The sequence below is a fragment of the Zosterops lateralis genome (assembly GCF_965231275.1).
Source record: "Zosterops lateralis genome assembly, chromosome: 13".
Taxonomy (NCBI): Eukaryota; Metazoa; Chordata; class Aves; order Passeriformes; family Zosteropidae; genus Zosterops; species Zosterops lateralis.
Window position 1 is genome coordinate 13,554,898 of NC_139773.1, and position 26,604 is coordinate 13,581,501.

The 26,604-nt window shown below is 42.7% G+C and overlaps 1 protein-coding gene across 2 annotated transcripts in view; it reads right to left on the reverse strand.

The window, feature by feature from the left end:
* Positions 1–391: 391 nt before the first annotated feature.
* The window catches only part of AGBL1 (AGBL carboxypeptidase 1), a 265,892-nt gene continuing 239,679 nt past the window's right edge, over positions 392–26,604 (reverse strand). For both annotated transcript variants that reach the window (XM_083870758.1, XM_083870757.1), the window contains one exon: positions 392–2,679. In XM_083870758.1, the coding sequence (XP_083726884.1) occupies positions 2,373–2,679 (307 nt within the window). In that variant the 3' untranslated portion in view covers positions 392–2,372. The remainder of the gene's footprint in view (positions 2,680–26,604) is intronic.

The window sequence follows — 26,604 nt, forward strand, 5'->3', positions numbered from 1 at the left end:
AAAACACACCACACCTGCTTCCCCTGAAGTTATCTGCATCCCCGAGTGGTTGGTCACACAAGGAGGTTGAGCATCCTTGGGCTGGGGGTTTCTCCTGCCCGCTGCCTCCTGCAGCGCCCTCAGTGCTTGTTGACAACTTACTGGGCACAGGCTTGGGATGCTGCCAGGGAGAAAAGATTGGCCAGGGTTTTTTTGTACCATTCATACAGGTGTGGCTGATGTCCAGGGATGCAGCTCCCAGCCCAGCTGCTGCATTTGGATCCCAGACACTGAAAACACCCTGAAGGGCCTTTGCCATCTCCACCACTCCTGCAGCTCCTAGCACAGGGATGTCTGAAATGGTGGTACCACTCATACACATTTGGCTCCAAACACACATGGAAGACACATCTTTTATTATATTATGACAACTCTTGCACAGTTTAGTCACTGGGGCAGAATTTTCCCACTGAACTGAATTGCCCCTATCTTAAAAAATTCAGAATGAAACAGCTAGAAAGCCAAATATTATAGCCAAAATATTTGCACCTCCTTCAATGAAATGCTGATTTAAGAAGATTTTTTTTTTTTCTTTGCAATGGGGTTTACCACTGGCAAGCCTTGGTAAGAACCCTTCAGCTACTGTTGTGGCAGTGTTGGTACAGAAAGCAAAGTAGGTGCAAACATGCACATTTACAGACACAGATATGTACAACAGCATTTTTTTTACCATGTGTTCTGGGGATGTGCTGAGTGCTGAACATCCCACAGCACACATAACTTTTGCATGCTGCAGTCAGGGCCTAGCACAGTGTCAAGTTTTTGTTATGCCTACAAACACTGGATTTTCAAGTTAATTATGCACATACATTGTTTCTTTATTAATAAGCTTTGAAGCAGTATTATACAAACTATTATAATGGGAACACCTGTTTCACCTCTTTTGTGTCCCTTCCTGTGAGCCGCCCTTTTATTAAAATTCAGTATTGTGTGCAACAAGCTGCATGCTAAACCAAGCAGAACAGGACATCTGTACAGAGGCACACACCACACCTAATGAATTAGTCTGGGCTAAGAAGCTCAGCTTCTAAGGACCCAAGCTGCCAACCTTCTGAGCAGCATCATAGAGAGAAAGAGACACAGGGAACTCTTATGTGCTAGTGAAGACTTTAAAATACATGGGTACTGAAAGCCAGGCAGGACAGGAAGAAGCTTTTTATCTAAAGAGCAACCTCCTGCTGGAAAATATTGTCTAGGTAGTCTGAGGAAAGGTGCTCAGAAACACATCAGAGCATTTCGTGCTCTGCACTAGGAATTCTCTTCACAACCAGCATAAAATCAGCAAGATGACATGGTGCTTTTAATAATGCATCAATATTAATAATAATCATCACTGGTAATCACCGGAGCCCTTGCAGGCTGTAATGCTACAACACACTGTACATTCATCCTTGTCCTTGAGCCTCACAAAGCAGGGACAGAGTTGGGAGCCTCTTGCATCTTAAAATTAGCTCCATTTGGATTCAGGGCAATTCCCCATTTGCAGCAGCAGAGTTTAAGACACATGGCAAGATCAGGCAATATGAAGTGTGAGATGAAGTGACATGGCTTCATGCTTTAGAGGTACAGGACACGTGTGTGGGTTCAGTGTCTCTGCTGGATTCTCAGGAACTGGGAGGCAATTTTAGGAGAAATTTTATTTTTCTCCATTTGAGGATTAAAGAAACTGTACTGATTGATGCTTGGGCTAAATTCACTCCTGGATTTTGCCACCATCACTAATCTATTGGTAGATTTAGCCCAGATTTCCAGAGGATCACTATGAATTGTCACTGCTGCTTTCCTTACTGTGGCACATTGGATTTCCCATGCTGTTGCTGAGATACAACCAGCTCAGAAATATGCACAGCCTGACCCAACCTGTTGAATGCACTGTAAAAATTCAGATCAGACAGAAATCAGAGACATGCTCTACAGCTCAAGAGAGAATGGCAACACAGAGCTCTGGTGAAAGGCATCAATAACTGTCACTTCTCCAGGCAAAGGCTGCCTCAAGTCGGAAAAAAGAAAATCATCTCTGATTCCTTGGTCTCAAAATACTATTCCTTAGGTCAATCTGTATGAAACCATATACTGCAGGCAGCCATGGAACTGGGGGTTATGTTTAGCAATAGATGATCTCACACAGTACCACCTGGGCCAGTGGCCCCTTCCTCGTGTACAAGTGTAAGGAGCCATTCTCAGCAGATGTATGTATACAAATTACACAAACATACAGTCAACTATCCATTCAGAACCAGGAACAACACATCTGGGAAGGGTGCTGAAGCTGGCAAACAGGCAAGCATGAGCAGTGTTCGATTTTCTTGCTCCTCTGCAAGTCACGGCCTTGCTCACACAGGACTGCTCTCGAACCCACTGTACAGCCCAAGTGCTGTTGAACCCAGAGCAAGAGCTGTGCTGTTGGGTGCTGGCTGGCTGGAAATGTAGAGCTCCCTCAGAGCCCTGGAGCTGCATGTCTGTCCTGTGGTCACTCCTTCATCCTCTGTCTCGCATTCCACACACGAGAGGCACTCCTGGATCTCTTGGTCTAGCTCCAAGAATTCCTCTTCACCATCAGAGCTACTGGCAGTGTCATAATCAATCTCTTCTGCACAAGGAGGTTCATCATCAGACTCCAGGCTGCTGTTACTGCACCTTCTGCAGAAAAACCACAAGAAAGACTGGATGTCACCAAAGGAGGGGGTGTTCTCAGGGGGAAGAGCAAGCAACAGGGAAATGCTTTTTCTGGGTTCAACCTTGGCTCTGTTAATAAGGGATGAGGTGGCACCAAGCAAGCTCAGGTGTGTCTTTGTGTCTGTCTCACCAATGAGAGTGATAAAATGAAGAGTGGTACTCACTGACCTCTCAGGAGTAAAGCATTATTATTCCCATCACTATTACTGCTATTGCTTAGACAGAAACAGAGTGCTTTACATACAGACAATACCATTCTTGCCTTGAGGCACTTACAAAGGTTACAGAAGCTGAAATATAGCAGAGAAGAAGGTATTCAGTTTCCAGAAGGTTGCTGGTTTAATCATCATCCCCCTCCCTGTAGTTCCACATTTAGTGTAAGACCTAATTAATCGAGGTGGTTGAAGTGCTTTGGCATCTTTTCCTCCTGTTCTGTGCAAGCTCAGAGCACTGCTAACAAGACTCAGCACAAACAAAAACTGAGCCTCTTGGATCCTCAAGCTCACTGGTTCCAGGGAGAGCAGAAGCACCAGGAGTTGCTGTGTTTTGTGAAGAACATGGAAAGGCTTTGATACCATGACTTCCTGGGGAAGGGCCAAATTCAGAGTCAAGCCTGAATGGCTGAGGAAAGACTCTTAGGTGGATGTCACAGCCACATCATCTGGCTCTCAGAAAGGCAAGTTACCCCACCTTGGCCTCCTGCCATTTACTCAAAGGAATGGCCACAGGGGCTTTCCTTACATGCCCACTCTCAATGCACACTGCACAGAGTTTGCCTGATGCAGAATTTATGGCAGAAAAGTGACCACTGGACTAGATGGCTCTGGGGGTCCTTTTCCTGCATCCCATCTGGCCCTCAGCCCATGAGGGCAACTGGGTAATTTTTTGAGACCATAAAGAAGCCTGTGATTTCAGTGCTGTCTGGGTCACAGTCTGGATGCATCAGGGGAAGAGATACTGCATTTTTCACCTCCAGGTCAATGTTTTCAATCAGGCTCAGAGCAGGGGAATGTATTGCTATGGGGGACTGGGAAAGGAAGAATAATATTCCATCTCTGGGCCAGAGTTTCTACTTTGTCCTGAGCTGGGAAGAGTGAATGGCTTGGCAGATGGAACATAGACAACTTTAATGTGTGGTCTACTCACTTACATGTCAGTAACCAGAATAATCTTCCAGCTTTCAGCTGTTTCACAGCAGTGCCAGCAAGTGAGGTTCCACAACATACCAAGGGTGTAAAGTATTGCTTTTGGATGTATTGATCCCTCCCTTCTTCTGCACTCCAAGAAAGGTGTAAGATTTTCCTAGGTCTGAGACTCCAGATCTTAACTGCATACAGACTATTCTGCAGCAGAAACAAGCAGTGTCAACCCACATCTCCTTCTCAGGCTGATCTCTGGCTTAGTTTACTTCAAAGGCTGGGTATAAAGGATTTTCTGAAAGCTTAATAGAGCTGTACAGCTTAAAAATAAATAAAAGAATAATTATGCACTTTTGCAGTTTCTGGCTCTACTTCAGTCTGCTCAGAAATCTGGGTCAGGAAAAACTCATACTGAAAATGAGGATGTGACATGAAACAAAACAAACAAACCAGGACAATCCTCCCAGCACAAACAGCAACAGCAATGGTCCCAGCTGAGTCTGACCAATGGGTTTGATTTCTTCTTTTATTTTTCCCATGAAGGCATGGAATGAATTATCATGATACTGAGTACCTATGATAATGTTCAAAGCTGACTAAACCCAGGGGAACCAGAATTTTCATTTATAAGCCCTGCTCTTGCAGATTTGCAATCAAAAAGAACCAAAGCATACCTACTTTCAATATTGCACTTGTACATTTTGAAGGAGCTGCTAATGCCATTGGGACAGAACATAGCTGCTGCCCAACTCACTGATATTTTACAGATGGAACAGCTTGCAGCCTAGGAACTGAAGGTCAAACATTTGCATTAACAGGATAATTGGGGGGAAAAAAGGTCCCTATTATTACGCAAATCTGTGAAGCCAAATAACAGGATTTTCTGAATTTTTCAATACTTTAAGTGATTTTAGGACTGTATTTCTGACAAAAAAGGGAAAATGCCTCCGACCACAAAAACATTTTGCTAATGAAGGGAAGTCTGGAACACAACAAACAGAGAATGGAAGGCAAAAAAATACAAAACTGCTGTTTCTTTACATTGAAGACTGAAGGGATATTCTTTAGGAAGAAAGCATTTGTTCATAAAACATTTGTAATGGACTTCCAAAGCTCCCCCTTGTTGCCTGCCTGCACAGCACACAAAACACCAAGACCATGAGAGCTCACTTTAGGGGAGTAGTTGTGCTGCAGAAAGAGGTTCCCCATGAGTGAGGATGGGCTCAGACCCTGTTTGGAGGTCAGGAAAGGAGATTTTCCTCCTCAGTAGTTCTGCCCTTTGCTCCTTTGCTGTGGCAATGATGAGCAAGGCAGTTAGCACTGATCTTAGTGGCTTCTCCAACCTGGGTCAGAGCTGCCACCACCACAAGTCTCACAGTGAGCTACCAAACTGCAAATAGATGGGGCCAACCTCCTCCTGCTGCTAGCATGGGCTGCAGCCACACTGCTGACTTCAGAGTTGAGAGGATCTTTATCACACCAACAAACTCTACAAACTGGTTCCATCTCTGCACTATGCGGAACTTTACGTCTCAATAATTCATTTTCTGCTGCAAGAAGATTTAAAACATGTTACAAAGCAACACAAATGGGCTGGTTCCAAGCAGAAGGTTCTTCTGAAAGAGGAGAGGTGGCAGCATATGGCATGTGGAGGAGCCAGCCAGTTCCACCAAGTGCCAATCCTTGTATGTGCTTCCCCACACCACAGAGACCATCTCCTTCCATGCAAATGGTGAAACATGGTAAGGAACAGGATTGCCAACATCTATTGATTATTGCAGTCTTCCCCAACACAGTTTTGGGGGTTTGTTTGTTCATTCTTAATCTGATTGTTAGAAGCTGGAAAAGAATTCACCTGACAAAAAAAAATGAAACAAAAAACAAGAGCAAAACAACATCAACAAAAAACCTACCCAGGAGACATGAAACATATTTATCAAAGAATAATGATGTTGTCTTACAGAAGGTAAACAAAGAGAAAAACCAATGACACTACATTATAGAAATCCAAGACAAATATAGACTATGAATACCACTGAACATGAACACAGTGCAGAAGAGAGTGGGGAAGGTTGGTAATATATTCTACAGCCAGCAGTGCCCCAGCTTTCACAATAAAACATGTACACATTTGGTTGATCTTCAAAACCTACAGCCTCGTAGCCCCCATCTATTCCAGCTGATGGGAGCCACAGCAGCAATTTGCAACTTCATGATGTGATAAATAGAATTCCTTTGTTTTGATTTTTAATTTGCATATTTACTCAGATATGACTTAATCTTAATTAGTTCTCCTTTTCTGTGTGGGTGTGTTTTTTTTGTTTGCTCAGTTTTAGAAAGCAAGCAAGATTTGGTTCCCTGTAAAATAATTCTGGGGGTTTTGCTGGTTTAATGGGAGGAGGAGAAGGGAGCCCAATGCCTCCTTACATGGCAGCATTGTGGTATGAGTGGAAAACTCTTCTTTCAGGTGCCTACTGTCAACCCCTCATTCTGAGTCAGCCTGTTAGATCACAGCTGGACAGAAACCTCTCCCGTCAGCTGTCCTGCTGAGCCACACCTCAGAACACACACCCTGTAGCTGTGGTGATAAACTACAGCTTCACACTGCACAGGGGGACGAGTGGAGATCTCCCTTCCATAATTAATTTTCATCTACCTGTACATGCAATTCCATGGAATGGAGAAAACTAGAGAACCCCTAAGTAATTTCTAGAGATTTTTCACTCACATTTTGCTTTGTGGCAGGCCACTCACTCTCTGTGTACTCTGCTAGCTGGCTCAAAATAGAACGTTTCATTTTTTTCTGCTGGACCTGACAACTGTCCCTCTCAGGGAATCTGTGACTACTGCTCAGGGTTTCTGCTTGACCTTCACTTGACAGGCCTCACAGTTGCAATGCATTACAGAAGGAAGTGGAGCATTTACTTTTTCTTTTCATATTGCTCCTCTCACAGTTGAAATTTGTTGCAGCCTTGTCAGAGAGAAATTGGAAGTGGGAGGGTTTAAATGCATCACGTAAAAAGGAGGAGAAAGCTGAGGCTGGAGACCATTGCTGGTCATGGACATAGCAGTGATTTTCTCTGAAGGATGTATCAACAAACAAGCAAACATATTGTCAGCCTTTCTCTGCAGTGAAAAAATAACCTCCCAGCATAATCACCCTCCTGTTAACCCTATTTTCTCCTTGTGTTAAACCTTCTCTCCATCATGGTATGTCACAATTCTTTGGAAGCTGCCCAAAGCAGGGATGTGGCTGTGTATAATGAGCCAAGCACATCTCTGATATAGTTAATAGACGAAATAAGGCAGGAAATAGCTTTTACTGAAATCTTTTCAAGAGGTGAGACATTCTTGCGTGTGAATAGAAAACAGAAAAAAAAATTATGTGATTAAACAGGCCAAGTTCTCCACAGTTACAGCATTCACCTGAAAGAAGGGTGTGGTTTTTCCTCACTCAGGGAGGGACTGGAGACCCCAGAAAGTTCCCTGACCACAGTTATCACCTGCGCAGAAGGGGAATCGCTCATTCTTTTCCAAAGAAGTTTTACCTATTGTATGAACAGTTACCAGTGCTGGTAAATAAAATGTCCTGAAGCTTTAAAGATATGCTGCCCTCTCCATAGTGAATTGGAATTGCCTTGCCCTTCTGGCTTTTTGACATTAAAATTCCATCTACATCCCCAAATCTAAAAGGGATGTATGGTCTTGCACAGTTTTGCTTTTGAGGAAACCATATGTTTTATTAAAACCAGGAACACTGCTTCTGAAAGCTTGTAATGAATCTAAAATAAACCCTAAGCAGACACATTTGCAGTAATCCCAGAGTACAATTCTGCCTTTAATTGCTTCATAAAGTAGTATTTTAGGGCATAAATGAAACAACTATGATGCTTGCAGGTAATTACACCTGTAAGAAATACTCTGCAGCAACAAGATGCCAGCAAAGAAGGGCTTTAATCTGCCCTTTGTGTCTGGATTCAGTTGCTACAAGACGCCTTGCACACCTTGTAATGACTTTCTAATTTCTTCTCTGCCGTTCAGCAGCTCCCCAGACAGCAGCCTGGCACCCTCCTGCCTGAGGAATGCCAGACATGGATCTGCTCAGTCCCTGACCTCACCAGGGGAGGGGATCAGCTCTGTTCTCATGCAGGATGACTCCAGCTTCAGGAGCTATTGCTTTCCCCTCTGCTGTTGCTACACAGCAAACACTAATGATGTTAACTTTGTAGACTCCCAAGGGATTTCCCTTCCCAAAGACTCTTCGAGAAGGACTTTTGCATCACACAACCTCTCCTGAGAAAAATGTGTGCTCAGCCCAAGGCAGTGCCAGGTGCCCTGGCTCTCAGCCCATCACAGCCCATCCTTTCACCAGCAATTTGAACCTAATTAAACGTGGCCTTGAATTCTGTTTGCAGTGGCTGAGAGATATTTGGTCTTGTTTTGAATGTAGGTTGGGTTTTTTTTTTCCTTTTTTTTCTTCCTGCTGCAAATAGCCAAGAGAAAGGTGTAATTCATCGCTAAAGCTCGAACTAATTAGTTTTTCAGAAGTTCCCAGGCTAATTGTAGACTGCAATATTTATAATTGATTTGGCCAGATTAGAAATGGGTGTCTGGTGCACCAGTTAGATAAGTAAAGGGCAAATAGGTTTTATTTAGAAGAGAAGGGAAGACAGCTTGTAAATAAAAGGAGAGCATGAAGAGGAGGAAACAGGCTGACTCCTGGCCAATACTGTCCCCTAATGTTCATTCAGGCTTGCAACAATTTAGCCCTGGGTCAGCATTTTACTTGGATCTGCCATAAACTGTCCTTGTCCCCAGGAATGGCTGCCTCCAGCAGTGGTGAGGAGGTGGCTGATGCTGCTGCAGGGGCAGGGGAGGTGTTGGGCACAGACCTTTCATCCCACGTGTTTCGGAAATGGAAAAGCCTTGTATGAACACGGAGAACTGCATTTGATTGAATTACACCGTGCCATTGGGACAGCTTTGATCTTTCTGTGAAAGATGAGTTTGCAGGGAGGACAAGAAGTCATTTTTCTCCCATCTGAAGGGTAGCTGACATTCCATGACATTCCTGGATTCCAGGTATCCCAGTTCAGACCCAGGTGTGCTCCTAATGCCAACCAATAAAATTCACACAGGCTGATCCTCAGATGTGCAGGATGGAAAAGCTGTTGAGAAGCCAGAGGCTGTGGATTCAGTCTTATGAACAATCATTAATTTCCTCCTAATGGAGGACCAATCTATATATCAGAGCAGGGCAAACACTGCGTCTTTAGCATTCTTATAGCTGTAGGCTTGTAAGAATTAATAAAACCCAGTGACTTGAACAGATACAAGTCAGGCACGAAATGAAGCTCTGGCAGTTGCTGCAGACCCCAGACATAATGAGTTTTTCTTCTCTCACCCTTGTTCATAGGTCTTGTATATTTTTTTTTCTTTAAATACATTCACATTTCAGCACAGGAAAACACCATCCTCGGGGTACTTTATGAAAGATTTGTGAACTGGCATATTCATTTTGGTTTGTGATGATGTTTTCTTTCACAATACCTGGCTAGGACAAAATATTAATAATTCCATTAATCTGCTGCTTGCACGGGCAGATATGAACAGAACAGTGGCATCCCCATCACCACTGACAAGCTAAACCAGGGTGCTGAGTAAATTTTCCACTTATTATGGTGTGGAGTTAATTCTAAAAGAATCTAAGCATGGAAAACTCTGAGTTTACCTCCACAGACATACCAGACAACCTGGTAAATAGATGTAAAATAGATGGAATAATACCCATCTACCAGGCAGCAGAATAAGTGTCTTGGATTTAGAGTTTAAGGATCAGAGGAAATGCTTCCAAAACAGGTAAATTTTGGCTTTCTACAGCTTAAAATATGAAAATATGAGCAGTCAAGTCCCTTTGTATGGGAAGATATTTAGTGAGACTACCAGAACTCATTAGGACACTAAATAATGAAAGAGTTGCTGAAAATATGATTTTGAAAGTGTTTGGGAGCTTTTCTCGGTGTCTCTATCTCAAGCAATTTCTTCTCAAAAAGATAATCATGTTATTGATGATACTTAGCAGTCCAGCCAAAGTAACACAGGAAGATTATTGGAATCCTTGTAATTGCTTTTAGATGCTTCCAGTAGTTGAGATGTTGGCACTGTGTGGGGGAAAGAAATGTGGAAAGATTTTGGCTTAGATGCTAAAAAATTATACTGCTGAGGATAAAGAATGTAGAGGCAGGCAGGCTCTCCTGGGTTCTTGTTTCCCTTGGTGCTTTTTCACATAATGCCACTGGCTCTATCCAACTTGCATAATTGGTTCTATATATTTAATTTCAAAAGTCCAAGTTTCATATGTACACATCCCTTAGTTCTCTCTGAGCGACTTAAAGGATTTGGGATTTTGAAAGCAAAATGTTTTAAGATGGCCAAGACTTGTCTAGACTGTGCCTTAGTTACTTATCTGTCTTATGTACAAGGTATTTTTGGGTCAGATAAATAAATACACGTGCGAGTATTTGTTTGCACAGCAGATGATGCATAGATATCTAATTACTTGACTGACCTTATAATTGCTGTAAATTACTCATTTCCAACCACTACACCCCGTGAAGGAGAAAGAAACCTCTTGGTTGCTAGTTTTTCTTCGTGAAAATCTATTTTTAGCTGATACCCACTCTGATGTTTCAGAGAATCTATGGCAGAGGTGTATATATGTGTCTGTGTATGTAAATAGGTTCAAATAAGCACACAAATACATCACCATCCCTTATCTACCTTTCCTTAAAGACAGAAAAATAATAGATATATACACATTATCTAGGCAGACCCAGACACTCACACGTGCACACAGTTACGTGGTTTTCTCTGTATTCAGAGCACAATTTTCATTACAAGACATAGGAGGTCTCAGGAGATGCTCCTACAGCTCCCTGAGAAATAACAATAGGTAATCACTGAACCTTGATGCTGTTCCATTCAAGTGGAAGCAACCTGAGGGAAAGAGCTGGTTGTGACCAGAGCAAAGCAATTCTTTGACTCCAGTCCCCAGGTGAGTGTTGACAAAGCAGGAGTTCACCTGAAAGGGAAATTAGACCATCTGGGTAGGACTGGCAGCAGCTGACAGAACGAGAGGACACAGTTTTAAGCTGTACCAAGGGAAATATTGGATATTAGGAAAAAGTTTTTTACAGAAAGGTGATAAAGTACTGGAATGGTCTGCCCAGGGAGGCTGTGGAGTCACCATCCCTGGATGTGTTTAAAGAAAGACTGGATGCCATGGTTTAGTTGAGGTGTTGGGGCTGGGTTGGACTTGATGACCTTGGAAGTCTCTTCCAACCTGGTGATTCTGTGACTTGAGATATGTTAGGGTGGTCAAGAAGCAGGCAGAAATGGTTGTCTAAAACATCCAGTGTTGTCATCAGCTATTTGGGAGCTTAAAGCAAGACTGTGGGTAAAGTTAAGATCTTGGATTCTCAGTAAGGAAATCAGGACATTTTCCTATTCCACACAGACCTGACTCATTCTTGTACCTCCTAAAGTAAGGAATACCTGTTTTAGAAACCCCTCTGCACAGATCTTTTTCCTTTACAGTCTTGGGCTTCAAACTGGTAAAGAACAGGTGGGACTAAAAATACTCAACACTGGTAAAGGGAATGATTCTTGTTCTGAAGCACCCAGAGAGGGGACAGGGTATGGCAACACATGGAGGTTCAACAGCTGTTTTTCCACTGAAATCTGCTTTTAAGGAAAGGCTCCAGACAAATCTCAGCTTAAGGGCCACAGAAAACAATTCCTGGACTACACTGAAGGCAGTTAAGGCCAATGTGATGGCAAAGACCTGAAGCCTAAGAGGGTCCAGGTGATGAGTGTCAGTCAACACGGCCACTCTCAAAGTAACTTTACCTCCGAAGATCCTACATTATTACAGACTTTTTGGAATGGATCCAACACAAATCTGAAAAGTCATAAACCTCCTAAAAGTCATGCAGCTCATTCAGGGATGCTCGTCATAACTGATCTGAGAAACCTCCTGTATTGTAAAAAGTTCTGAGACCAATATGGAACTTTTGTTCTTTCCTCCTTGCCTGAGGAGAACAAATATATTTAATCAATATTATAGAAGGGGGAGAGAGACTCTGTGTGTACCCATAAAAATGAAAGACAACAAGGGCAAGGTCAAAGAAATCTGTTGTGCCTTTAAAGCAGATTGAAGTGGGGTTTATAGCAGAAGCATCTGATGAAGTATGTGTGATCATAAATAATCAATAATAGATCCAGCTTAAAACTTCAGCCTCTGCCCTCATCCTAAATCTCTTCTCAGACATAATGAGATTCAGATAAAACAAATCTCAATACTCATGTTCAATATATTTCAAAACATTCTGATCAATTATGTTTTTAACACCATATGGAACCAAATCCAAAACCTTGCTTAACCTCGCTCATTACCCAGCTGATTTGCATATGCTTTGGACTCCATTAAGGACAACAAAAAATGTCATCTACTGCATATAAAAGTGGCAACACTTGCTAATTCCCTGATCTTGCCAAAGCCCTGCCAGATGTTTCATGAGGAATAGCAAATATTTCATTATGTTCTCCCTGCTTCCTAAAATTTGTCTGTCAGGAACTGCAAGGATGAACAAGAAAAACAACAGGCATGGAGAGCTGACAAAAACACGAAGCATCAGTTTCAACCTATTTCAGAGCTCCAACAGGGTTTTTAAGGAATTCTTCATGCCAGAAGAACCTTCCAGCCAGGAACATATGACTCCCAGTAAACAGAGGAAAGAGGAAAAACAACGACCATTTGCTCTGATCTGAGGAGACAGCATTGCCTTGCAAAAAGAACAGAGCACATATAAAAGTTGTCATTGCTGTTTGTTGTACGAGAGATCTCCAAATTCTCTTCTGTGTTCCTGTTGTAGGTATTTAATAATGTTTCACCTGTATAACAGGCAGATGCTGTTTTCAAATGAATCCATTTGTAGCTTGTAGAATCTATCAACTCCCAGCAGGGAGCAATTTTTTAAAATCGCTGTTAACACGAGTATTTTCTGAATATTTTATAAAAATCAATTTTCAAATGCCTGCCAAAATATTCTATGTGTTTTACCTGAGAGTTGCAATTACATTTTCTTTCCATTTTCTGTATGTGAATATATGTGTCTATATTTATATATGCTTATATAAATTCTTAAAAGAATACTAGTCCGTCATGGAAGCAAGCATATTCTGAGTGAAAGCTCAGGCAACATAAACTGACAAAAATATTCATTTAATTATGGTAAGACATGTATTTGGATGGATGGGGCAAATTATAGCACAGCTTGCAGAGCAGTGAAACAATCACTTTATAGAGAACCACCCTGAGCATTTAACGTCACTCTCTGATTTACAACTAAAAATGATAAAAGGTCACTTCTTGTGTGCAGAGTAAGTGACTGAAAAAATATGTCAGGCTGTACATCAAACAAAAATTAAATCATGGGGTTAAAACACTTGGTTTTCAAGATACAGGTTTGGTACTTGGAGGGCTTGCAGGCACTGGGAGCAAACTGCTTTTCTCTCTTTGCCCCAAGTCCCCAGTAACGTTGGCACAGAAGGCTCCATCCTTCCACCTGTCTGCATGGCAGAGCCAAAGTGTGTCTGAAGCCTTCCAGCATCTGCCTGGGCTAAATGAGAGTGCAGAGCTCTTTAATTGCCTCTTTTGTGTATGTGCCCTTTTCTCCTCTGAAAGCAGTGACAAGAAAGGTGCTTAACCTTGCTGTGCAAGGTCCAGAAATATTCTAAACCTTACTGAGTTTGGTCCAAAGACTCCTCTCAGCAAACCACGACTTCAGTAAAGTAGCAAGTTTCCAGATCCATTAGGGACAGAAATCAGTGTTCTTGATTCTGCTAGACAGGAATGAAGAGTTTAGCTGGAGGAATGATGAGGATGTAGAACTCCTGTTGACATCAAGACTGGGGAGAGGTGCTCAGTGACACCAAGGATTAACTGTCAGATCATATTTGGAAGAGAAATTCTGTAATTCTTGCAGTCTTGAAAACAAGTAACATCAAAAAAGTGAAGGGAAAATTATTTGGAAGGGAAAGAAACAGCCAAAAGCTTTGAGATTTTCCATGCCCAGTGTGGGATCTGATTTTAAACTGCCCAGCAGTCCTGGCTGCCAGATCCAGCTCAAGCAAACAAAAGCTGAGGACTTGTGCACACTGGTTCCACTGGACCTGAAAACCTCATTAGTCACAAAATCTTGTATTTCCTGGCATTTGCCTTTGTAGTTATCTTTTCCTAGCTCCTCATTTTGTCTCTGCTTCAGAAAGCTGCTTATTGCACCAAAATTAAGTGACATCTGCTCTTCTCATGGTCGATTCTGTCTTCCAGGAACTGAAACACCAGTTAAAGACCAGGTTGTGAGTTGTTCTGGCTCATGAATTGTCACCAAGGCATGGAAAGAGCCCACAGAAATGATTTTTTCCAGTGCAAACAGGACAGATCCAAGTGCTAGGATATACAAACACACTTCAGAGAGGAGATGAATTTAGGAAGGTTATATTCATGGGTACATCCAGGGTTCTTGATGTGTTCTGTGATAGAATCTCCTCCTTTCCCCAAAGCATGATGGCCTCATTTTCTCCACAGACATTTCTGCTGCCCCAGCAATAATTAGGTCCCCCCACAGCACCATTTCAAGTCCCAGTAACACACAACTCCTTAAAAAAAACCCTGTATGCTGCTGAGTCCCTTGGAATGATGGAGATAATAGAATGGTGGAGTAGCTGCAGCCAAGTCAGGGTGCTGCTGACTTTTCCCTGAGTTTCCCAGGCTTATGCTGGACTTTCTCCTTTTCTGCACAGCCCACCTGGTGAGAAACTGTGTCAGATTTAATGGTGCATGATACAGGCAATTCAGTACCAAGGAGGGAGGTGGGGAAAGGCACTTCTGAGACAAGATGGCTTATCAGCTCAGGTCAAATAGCAACCTATCAAGAAACACTGCCAATGCAGAACTTCAGAAATGTATAACTTAGGAGTTACCTTATGCCTGAAACTTTGAAAATTTCATACTTCTCACAAGCAGACAAGCACAGCCCAAGAGAATCAGACCAGCTATCAGTCCAGATGACAAATAATACACTTAGTGTGTATCAAGTGCTGTGCACATGAAAGGTACAGGAAAGATGGCAACATTATGCAGTTTTATCCTGCAAGGAATCAAAGCTGTTATTACACAGCAGTTTTCCAAGGGCTATTACACTCCATTGCTTACCCACCAATCAGCTCACCTTACTGGGCTTCCCAACAGTATGAATCACTTTTAAATAACAATGCATTTACTTTACATACAAGCTTTGCAGCCTGAAACACCCCATACTGCTTTCTGAAAAGGGAAGCAGCCTGAAGATTTATCAGGAACAGGGCTGTTGATGTGCAGGAAGCTGCACCAGCATGTCCCAGCTGAGCAGACAAGCTTCATGAACAGCATCATTCACCACTAATTTTGCAGCTATTTCTGAGGCAGGGAATGACACTCTACTTTAAATCTTGTCATTTTTAGAACAGAAGGCAAAGAATTCTAAAGTCAGTCAACAACCGGTGCAAAAATTTTAAGGAATTGAAGATAAGAGAAATATGCCCTGTGTCAAAACTCGGCAAAGGTGCAAGCCACAGATCCCTAATTCTTAAAACTCGGAGTATTTCTTGGTTTGCAAGTGAGTAAGGATTGCTGTGCAAGGACAATCATTCCATGGAATAACATCATGATTTGGGTTGGAAGGGCCCTTAAAGACAATCTCATTCCAACACTCCTTTCATGGCCAGGAACACTTTCCACTTGATCAGGTTGCTCAAAGCCCCATCCAACCTGACCTTGAACACTCCCAGGGATGAGGATCTTTAGCTGATAATTACAACGGCAGGTAAGAGCCTGTGGAACTTTTCATGCCAGCCTGACACACTCCACAGATGGGCAGGGTGCAAACTGCAGGCACTCCTGAGTTCCCGCTTGTGCAGTTCTTGGAGAAGCCTGGGGCTGGGGAAGTGGCAGAGGCAGGTCAGGGAGGCTGTGTACACTGATGCAGGGAACTCTTAGGCAGACTTTCAGCCATGCTCCCAGGTCTCAGGGGGAGGCAGCACAAATCCTGCCAGTTGCCTTCCCCGGACACACATGTATTGGCTGGAACTGTCACCATTTGTCCTAAACTGTGAGTTTAGGAGGAAAAAGGCTCAGAATTAAATACACAATTAGGGCTGTATTAACCTAAGCTGCTAAGGGTGAATTCAATAAGTAAAATGTGTAAATTATGTGTCCAAAGATCTGTGACTATGGAGGAGCCCAGCCAAGGACCCCAAACCAACAGCTTTAGCTTCTGGAGATGCTTCCTCCCACTTCTTGCTTTTGTAGACATTCCCAATGCAAGAGAGGTCCATGAGGAGACAATCAAGAGGAAAGAAAATTTCCTGAGCTGTCTACTCCCTTGCTGCTTTCAAGGTCTCCCCATCCCAGAAGTTTCACATATCCTTGTCCTACACAACTCCCTACAGTCAGGAAATGTTTAATATTTCTCTTCTTACAGAGGGTCTCCTTTGAGATGGATTAAACTAAAACTCCTTATACTTTCAATTTCCTCTGTTGGAGACTTTAGATTTAGATATCTTTGCTCTACTGGAAAATATCTGCTGATAACAAGCAATTATTATTATTATTATGAGATACATCCTAAGAGATAGAAACTGGCTGCTAGGAAAGACTGAAATGAAGGGAAGAGGAGAAAAATAAAAATACTATTCCCAGCTACCCTGACAGGGATTTAATCACCTTCCCAGCATGTCATACCAAGAGTCCTTGGACAAGACTCAATTGACACCTATAATGTAAAGCACTTGATTTTCTCACGATAACATTAAGCATCATTACTAGAAATGGATGAGATAGTTCAAAGCTAATTTCAAATTTAATTTGAAACCATTAAATATATATGTAATTGCCTCTTCTCACAAACCAGCATTTAGGCTCTGAAGGCAGCATCCGCAGTAACGTAAAAGACAGTATGAGTACTGAGTACTCAGAGTATGTGGAGTTCTTTCTCTGAGAATTTACAAGAGTGCATGAGATGAAATGCTTTATAAAATACATAAATGAGGCCTCTAATAGGAAGAATTGAAATTAAACATTTTGTGATCAGGGCTGTTTTAAAGGAATAACTGTAGTGGGCAGGAGGTGCTGTAGGAGAGGAACAGAGGGTTGATGTGCTCATCCTGCTGATGCTGTGGACCTAAATGTTCAAGGTGGAAAAAATGGAGCAAACCAACTGTGGCAGAATCCAGAAGGACTTTGGAGTGCATCATGAACCCTCAGAGAGTTCAGAGCACAAGTAAAGTGTGCTGGACAAGCAGCAGTGGCCTGCTACCCCTGAAAATGGACCTGTCTGCTTTAAGGGCAGTGCTGAGACTGACAGCCCCAAAATGAGCATCCCTGGCACAGAGCTGAGCAACCAACCAAAGGAGAGATCCTGCCAAAGCACAGGTTAGAAGATAAGTTATGGAGGTGAACAAAACAGTAGCTGGTACAGAATTTCAGTGAGGATACTAAAAATCTCAGTCCAGAACACGGCAAGGAAATGAGTTCCCTGTAAAGCTCAGGAGAGGAGTGAGATGAGGCAGGAGACATAGGGAAGGTGGAAAGATGTAAAATATTAAAGTACCTGCACTGCTCAGATGACCTGGACTCCAGCAGTGCCCAGGACTGCTGACCACAGGAACTACAACAGTATCTGCCTCCTTGGAAAGGCCCTGAATTCAACCAGCATCTGCCAGGTGTAGGAGTAAGCTGACAGCCTAGGAGGAACAGGGCCCCAGGTAGATGAAACTCCTGCCCAAAGCCTGTTGCAGGAGAACAGGATGTTCCATGCTCCTGCCAGGACACTCAGGACCTTTGAATGCTCATCAAGGTCAATAAGGCAGCTGAGGACAGCTGGGAATGGGATTACCCACAAGGGCTTGTGGGGCAGCAGCAGCAGCATGGGACAGACACACCTGTAAGGTCAGGCTTTGGCCAGCACAACACAGTGGTGGAAATCATTCTGAAATGTGTTACCCCTTTGTTAGCCTGGATACAAAATGGGGAGCTCATATCCAGATTGTGGCCTATTTCCAGTTCTGAAATCCAAACATTATCTATTCCTATTACCTTATTCAGTGTTACTTCAGCACTTAATTATCTACCTGCTGGCCTGGCCATTTCTGCCATACTGGGGCCAGACCATCACTGATGTGTCTATCAGGTTGAAACAAGTGCTGAACTGGGTGATAAATTGTTGTTTTTGCTGCAGCTGCTCACATCTCGTAAATGTTTAAACAGTATAATCACACACATATCTAGTAGCTGCTTGGTTATGTTTATTTTGGATGAGGTGCTATGAAGTTTCTTAGATGTGTGTGTCAAATATTCATAGATGGCAGGCTACTGAAATATTTTTCTTTAGTATTTATTTATAGACTTTATTTATCAACAGAATCAATCTTTACGTTCCCAGCTGCAGCATTACTTCTTGCCTTACCCATTTTTCCCAGACAGTGCCTGTCTGTCTAACAATATCCCTCTTCCTGCAACATCTATTCACAGAATATCTGTGCAAGGTATCTTCCCATGGGTACTCACAGCATCCATCTCTTTAATTCCAGCTATATATCCACTCCATCTAATGCTCGTCATCTCTCTGAAGCACTTGCTCTCTCTCTCTCCTCACCATCTCTTTATCTAGGCAATGGTGTCTGTCTCTCTGTTGTGATTCTCTATCCCTTTCTCTCAGTTACAACACCAGGGTGTAATTATGGATTTTGGACCACAAGAGTTTCTTTTTTTTTTACTCCCAAATTAGGCTCACAAATCACCAGTTAATTTATTTGTTTTTGCACAAAGGCTGGATGTGAGGAATGAACTCTGGAAGGGTACAAGTGCCTTTGGGTCAAAGACTCCTTCCCAGGCTTATTTGCTTCCCTGCTGTGTGTGAACTGTTCACTGCTGTGAGAGCTGCTGTTACCTGTGAAACTCATCTTCAAACAAAGATGCTGCAGTCACTGCTGCCTCCCTGTTCTCTTCCCCTTTTCCCTTTCTAACTGCCTTTTCCTCCTCCCATATTTCCTCTTTTCCCTTTCCCCAGTATTTTGCATCCACTACTCCAAGCTTTTCCCTTCCCATTCTTTTGCCTGCTTGGCATTCTGAGGATGACAAGTGAAAGTCCCTCCCTATTAAAAATTCACTTTCAAATAAATATTAAAGCAGGTGGGAAAATCCAGTTGGCTCTGTGTGATTTATCATGATCTGCAACACAAGACCAGGTTTCATGGCCTATTTACCCACTTCACAGGGGTATGAAGGACTTGGTGACCCTCAGCTCTTAGAAATGCCATGATGGGAGGAGATTCAGCCTGAATGAGATGGGTAGGGCAGGAGGGTGTCAGAATCCAGGGTGTTTCTTTGGTCACCCTACAAGGCCACAGACCTCAGGAGAGAGGTCTGGGCCCCAAGCAAGAGGGTTTGAGATCTGTACAGAGGGGTCTGGGGTCTGCCCAGGGGGGTTGCAGACCCTGGCACAGAGCCCAGAAAGACACAATCTTTGATTTTAGTCTTTGGAAAAAAGCTTCTAACATTGAAAGAAGAATTAAAAGTCACAAAGGTGTGACAGAAAGTAGTGTAGTTTATCACTGGGTGGAAAATTAGTTTTGGGGTTCTTAGAATGGAGGTGAATGGGGAACGAGATGGAGGATTCAGGGCAGTGCCCTGGGTTCTTCTCCTTCTCCCCTGTCATCCATTTTCTGCAGTGATGGGGGCACAAAGTAGTTCGAGGAGATTGGGTCAGAGTAGAGATGACCCCTTTAGTGTAGGTGACAGGCATTGGCACGGAATTGTAAATAATAAATACATTATTATCTGTATAAGAAGGTAGCGACCTCCCATTGAGGGGGAGTCGTCCTGTGTCTGAGCAGCAGAACAGATCTCAGCCAGACACAGAGAAAATTGTAAGATAAGAAACAATAAACACATGAGAAACCTTGAAAAACAAGATGTTGAAGACTCCATTTCATTCTCATGTCAGGCTCAAGCCTCTCAGAGGGCAAAAGACTCTCAAACCACCACCTGAGTCTCAGGTGAAAAATCTAACCTGAGAGGAGGGGAAGGATGCAAAAAACTAAAGCCTCTTCTTGCTTTTTTTTCTTCCTACTTCTTTTCTCTTACAGAAAAATTGACACAAGAACAGCACAAAAAGTTATCAGGTCACATGGAAATTATTAGAGAGGAAAGGAAATTTAAAAAAAAAAAAAAAAAAAAAAAAAAAAAAAAAAAAAAGAAAAAGAAAAAGAAAGAAAGCAGAGCTAACTCTGACAGGAAAGGAGGGAGGGAAAAGCTTCCATGTCTCTGCTTTTTCTTCCCTGTGCAAAGACCCCAGCAGTTCATAATTTTTCTCCAGGCAGGGCCAGTATGGTTCAACAGCAGAATAAAACATGCAGTAATTAATGAATAGCTTCACAGTTTTATGGATAGGTTTAACTCTTTCCCTTATTTAGAGCTGCTGGAAAAGACTGAAACAGATGCAAAGCACAACAACATGAATTAACTGGTATCAACACAGAAGGAGAAAATAATATTTTCACTGAAGTGAGCAAATTTGCTAATAGCTTCAGAGGGGACTCAAATTTAATTTGAAGAGTAAAGATATTTCCCCTCTCACCACAGTCTGCCATGTCTATGTAGGCTACCAGCTATGATTATGAGCCTGTGTCTTAGTTCCTTCATGGCAAGGGATGGGAATAACTGTGCTCCCAGGAGTGGCAATCTGCCAAATGATGACTAATCTTAGGGAGGAAGAGTCAATACAGCTTTCAGAGGGGAAGGCAGGAGAATAACTCACCATTCCCCTTCTCTACATTGGCTGGGACTGCTTAATAGTGTTTTAAACATGTAACATCCATGAAGGAGACAAGAGCTGTGAGTAGGGAAAGCCTCCACACAGGAGCAGTCCATGAACCATCAAGGTCCACAAGAGAGGTCTGCTGGGAGTGCTTGTCTCACGAAGAAAGAAGCCACTGCCATGCCCAGACACAGGCAAGGAGCAGAGCAAGAGGCAGCAGTGGAAGAGGGAAAATGGAGAATAATGAGATCAGGGGTCAGCTGCTCAAGAGGTTTCATGTCTCTCTTCATGTTCACCCTTATCATGGTGTGAAGACTCAGCTTGAACCATTCAACAGGATGTGGAGGCTCTCCAAAGGTAGATCAGAAAGAACAATCCATCTTGTCTGACTTGTCTAATTTACTTATTGTGAGCAGATGGGTTATGAGGTCTGCCATCGGTGATGAATTATATTCATGATAAGTCATTCCCAGCTAATGAGGATCCATTATCATTATCTGCTAAGGAAGAGTAACGGCTTGCCAAGACAGAGTGGGGGTTTCACAGTTTCCAGGGAGAATATTCTGGGCTGGTAGCCACCTGGCTATTGAATTTTCAGGAAACTGAAAACTTTCCAAGATGGATACCTTCTGCATGTTTCTAGTCTTGGCTTTTAATTTCGTTGGGCAAATTCAGGAGAGGGAATGTAAAAGGAGGTGGAGGAGGAGGAAGTGAGGGAAAATAGTAGTAACTGTGTCTGATAAGACTGTGATTAAATCAAGGTCTCACTCTAATTACACTGCATTTAAATAAATTTTGCCTAGTAAGTAATTGTAATTAAACTGCAATTAAACATGTATTTATATCACCATTTCCTCCCCTGCACAGCTGTCTGTTTCCACCTCCTGTTGTTGCTGTCTACCTGCCAAAAGCTCTGAATTATCGCAAGGGACTTTACATTTCCTTGGACTTCCTGGAGGAGATGTTGTGGGGGGCAAGGTCTGAGGCTCCCCCACAAGAAGCTAAAAGGAACTTCTGTCTCCAAGCTGTGTTGGAGGAATGGTGCAGCTGATGCTGTGATAAACTAGACCTGAGGAAAAGGTTGTGAGGGGCAAAGATAGGAATAAAAGGAAGTAAATATCTCTTCCTTTCAGAGGAACTTGAAAAGGGACACATTTTCACCTCTGAAGCTTCTTCACATTTGGGCTAGAAATGAAGGTGTCCTCCTTGCCTTCTTCAGAGCACCTTTGTTATGAGTTTCTTTCCTAAAGCCCCAAATCTCTATTTACAGCATCAAGTTTGCGCATTCTTTTACATGATGTGGAGGAAAAGAGCTCATTTACCTACACAGTAGCACTTGCAGGTGAGAGTCCAGACCTTGGAATACAACTCTTGAGCTCTGTTTTCAGCTTTTTAGGAGTATTCACTAACTCTAACTGTGTCTCAGTTTCTTTTATTTGCTGCTCTGAGCTCCCTGTACATAACAACCCTACAGATGGTCTTTAAAGTTTACTGCAGTTCCCAGCAATTGGGTTAGGAAAGTCTGTTATGGAAAAACAGGAGGTTCTAGCTATTTAAAATGAAAGCTAGTTCCTGTTAGGACCTGAAGGCGGTAAGGGAAGGAGAAACAAAAGAAGAAATAAATAGCTAAAGGGAGAGTGATAAAAATGAGAAGGTGAACGCGTATCACAGCAGGAAGAGTGCCCAGGGCTAACGAAAGCAAACTGGTTTCTCTGCCTTACCTCCCTCCTCATCAGAGATGATGGAAAACATCTCCATTTGTGCCTCTGCTCTCACAAAGCTCTAATTAAGGGACTGGAGAAATACCACCGTCACCCTCATCTGTTTGTGCTCGGTTGCTGAAAGGACACCATGCATCTCCCTGACAGGTAGTCATTACACTGGCTATGGGCACCCCTCCTCCCCGCAGAGCAGGAGCCCTCAGTTAAACACCTCCAACGAGATCCTCCCCGCGTTCCTGGTGCTCCAGGGAGGTGAGCCATGGAACCCTTACCATGGAAATCACTGCTGGCAGGGAAAGGGCAGCTGATGGAGCAGAGATTGCATCCTTGACATGTTGTTCCAAAAGACACACGGCAAATGGGAGAGTCCATGTGTACAAATGTGTACCAGCAGTGCAGATGGGTGCAATGCATACAATAATAAAAAAAATCATTATTATACAAAATTAGTTAAATCTGTTTAGTTACTGACAATTTCCACATGGCTGCTGTGTTACAAGCTGTGTTCACTCCCTCTCTTCCTCCAGACATTTCTGTTTTCTCTCTGATTAACTGGTCTCATGAAGGTCCCTATGGCAGTGTTTGGTAAAAGAAAAAACAGAACAAGCATCTCAAGCTTGATTTTCTGATGTGACCAATAGTCAGCCTGATCTGGAGTAATCTGTCATGTCAAAGAATATAGATCCCAACTCTGTGACTCTCAATTTCTTTTCAAACCTTTCTTTAACCTATAAACTTCAGTTCTAGTCTCATAAATAGGAGACAAAAGCAATACTACTGGACTGACATTTATCAGAGGAATGATTGGACATTATTTTCCCTGCAGACTCACTCTGGAGTCATTGTTTATTTATTGGTTTGTCAACAGTATCTTTCACTTACAAACATTCTGATCTAAATGGTATCCTTTCCACTTTCTAAAGCAAAATGGGAGGAAACCCCCAAGGCTGTCATCACCCACAGTTTCCCCACACAACGTCCTTTTTAGGATGCCAGGGAAATCAGGAGCCAGGGAAAGAAATGGCACCAGTTTAGGGTACATGAACTGTTGCCCTTTCCCTTTGGCAAAGTGCTGTGCACAGACACAAACCATCGGGTACATGACTACTTTCAGTTTGATTCAGCTCAGCTTAGAGGTGCAGTCAAAGGAGGAAAATGATTGTCATAGGTCAAAGCCCAAACCTTCCTTTCTCTTTAATGGCTCTGTGACTGCCTCAGGCTTTCTGTTTTCACTTACTGTGAACTCCATTCCGCCAGCAATTTTGTTCTGCTATTAGACAGATGGAATAATGTGAACAATTATCACCTCTGCGTGCATTTTCTGTCTTTCTCTTCTGATGTAAATACATCTATTTGCAATCATGGATGGCCTTCAACCCCTTTACAAGAGACCTAAGACACATCTTTTAGAAACGAGGCTTAGACAAGAGTCTCCTGAATATTTGGGACTGAGTGGAGATATTCAAGAACCAGCTGGATGTAATCCTTTGCAATGTAGGATTGCAATCCTTTGCAATGTGCTCTAGCATGACCCTGCTTCAGCAGGGAGGTGGACCAGAGGACCCACCCACTGTGGTCTCTTCCAGTCTCACCAATCCTGTGTCCAGCAGCATGGACAGAGTTCCAGAGAAAGCCTTCCCATTTCTGCCTGTGCCTGCCTGTCACATCCATCAGCCCTTGGACCCAGGCTGTGCTGCCTGTGCCCAGCTCCAGACTCAGTCACCTCCACAACTGAGCATCCACCATGAATCCTCACTTTGGCTGACTTATTGGCATCAAAACAGGCCATGGGAAGATTAAGAATTAGCTCAATATCCCTTCCCTTAGTTGCTTAGTTGTGGATTAGTTGCTCTGGAGGGGTAGGCAGCACTAACAAAAATGTTTCAATGCAGGGGCTGTTTTCTTCTCCATGTTCCATTAGACTGGTCATTTTTACACCCTGATCGACATTCCTAGTCCTAGGAGAAAAATATTTTACTGATTTAGCCATGGTAGGGAGAAGGATCTAGTTTTGAGCAAAATTCAGATATTCAGTCTGAAATCTCAGAGAGGAAAGCTGTGAAAGGAGAGGGAAAAGCAGAAGAGAAATCCTCAAAAGGTAGAGGCAGAATGCTGTGAGACATTATCCTTCTATTCAGCATGCAGATGAGTTTGCCAGGCAGGAAGCAAAATGGAGAAAAGGTGTCTGAGGCATCACATGCCATCTCTGCTGTCACTCACACACTTTAATTACCCCTAAATCAAGTGCAATAGCTTCCCCAGCCCTGAAATGCACGCTGCCTGTCTCCTTATACACATAATAAGGCCTGCAGGGATTTCAGAGACTTTAGCCCTGTGCTTCTCATTGCTCTGATCCTGAGGTTTATTTTAGCATAAAATCAGCAGAAAAGCATTGAGAGGCACAGCCTCATTTTAACAATCCCTCTCCTGCTTGCCAAACCTACCTGAGTCAATGAATGCCCAGGACTGTGATTTGGATTCTCCTGCACAGGGTATATTTGTGTATTGCTGTTTCCATATGTCATCCTGTACTTGTTATGCTGCTGGTAACTCCACTGGTACCTATACAAGGAAGGAGCCTCAGCAGAAAACCTGCAATATTTCTAATTTACATGAGATTTCGAGGAATGGGCAAGATGTTTTGGAAGGAAAAAGAAAAAGAATCTCCAAATACCTGTTCCCTTCCCAGATACAAATCAAAATTAGTTACTCCTAGGGAAATTAAGAACACAAAAATTTAGCTGAGATTTTTTTTTTCCTGTTTCTATCTCTGGTTCTTGGCCTTCAATTTGTTAATTACTGTGGGTGACATCCAAGGAGACACGCACAAAATGAAGTATTAAACCATGGTAAGAGGGGAATTAGTCTCAGGTAGTCCAGCCACTACAGTGCCATCTGGTCTAAACTAAATTTTTTGTCTGCCTCTCAAATCTATGAAGGGAGACAAAAGATACATTGCAACCACAGGTAAATGAAGTTAATAATTTGATCATCTTTCAGCAGCCACTTCCTCTCTTCATGAACTACAGAGGAAGGTAGGTAACCAGCTCTATTTAGACATCCAAATTTTACAGCCAAAGGCTATATTTTGGAAAGGTTTGTGCTGCTAGAGAAAACATGCCCCAAGGAGAAGTTTGAGCAGAGATAGATGAAGGATATTAAAATGGTCAATGAAGAAAGAGATGAGCCCAAACTATTAAATCCATATATTCCTGCAAAGTTCAGCACCAGGGCTGTCTGAATATCCTGTGTCCTGAATTTTGGATATATATCACTGAAATAGGGAAGGTCTAGGACAGGCAAAAGATAAGCAGAAAAAACCCTGTGTTTGGCTTAGATCTTTATTGGCTTTTCTCTGCAAAAACAATGAATGTATCACACACAATGCAGAGTGAGAGCAATCCTTCCCCCAAAAACTTGCACAGCAGTGGGCTGGAATATAAAAGCAGTATGATAATACATTAAGTGGCAATATAATGTTATCCTGAAAATTTCATACTGTTAGCAAATTATGGTCTTACTAAGAACCATGATGTGTGGTTTGCTGGCTCAGCCTTGCAGGATATTTGTTGTCCCATCTGAATATAAGGAGATGATCCAGAGTCCAGGCTGAGCAGTCCTTGAGGAGGACACTTGGGATAAACAGAGCTCCAGTGGAAGGTGTGGGCTGGAATTCTGAGTTTGTTTTGTGAATAAATGAAACCAGAAAGCTGCCACCTGCTTAGGATGCATTTGAAAGTAGGGAGAAAGATAAACATTGCAGGAGTTTATGATATTGTAAAACCCTTATTTTGTAACTTGATTCCATCTTGGAGACACCCACAGGAAACTCATCTACAGGGGACTTCTGAGAAAGGAAAGGGGAAGGAATTATGGAATCTTTACTACAACCACTAGAAAAGAAAGTGCATTAGAATGAGGGGGTGGGGGCTGTAAAAGGTTTTGAAAGCTACTTAAAAAAAAAATAAAATAAGATTGTAGCAGCTCTATTGGTACTTGGCTTTTCTCTGCTGAACAAAACTCCAGTCCCTTCCCATTCTAAATCCAATTTAAAGCTCTCCAGCCAGCTTGTTGACTAAGACCCTCTTGCACATTTGGTCATTTTGTGCCCAT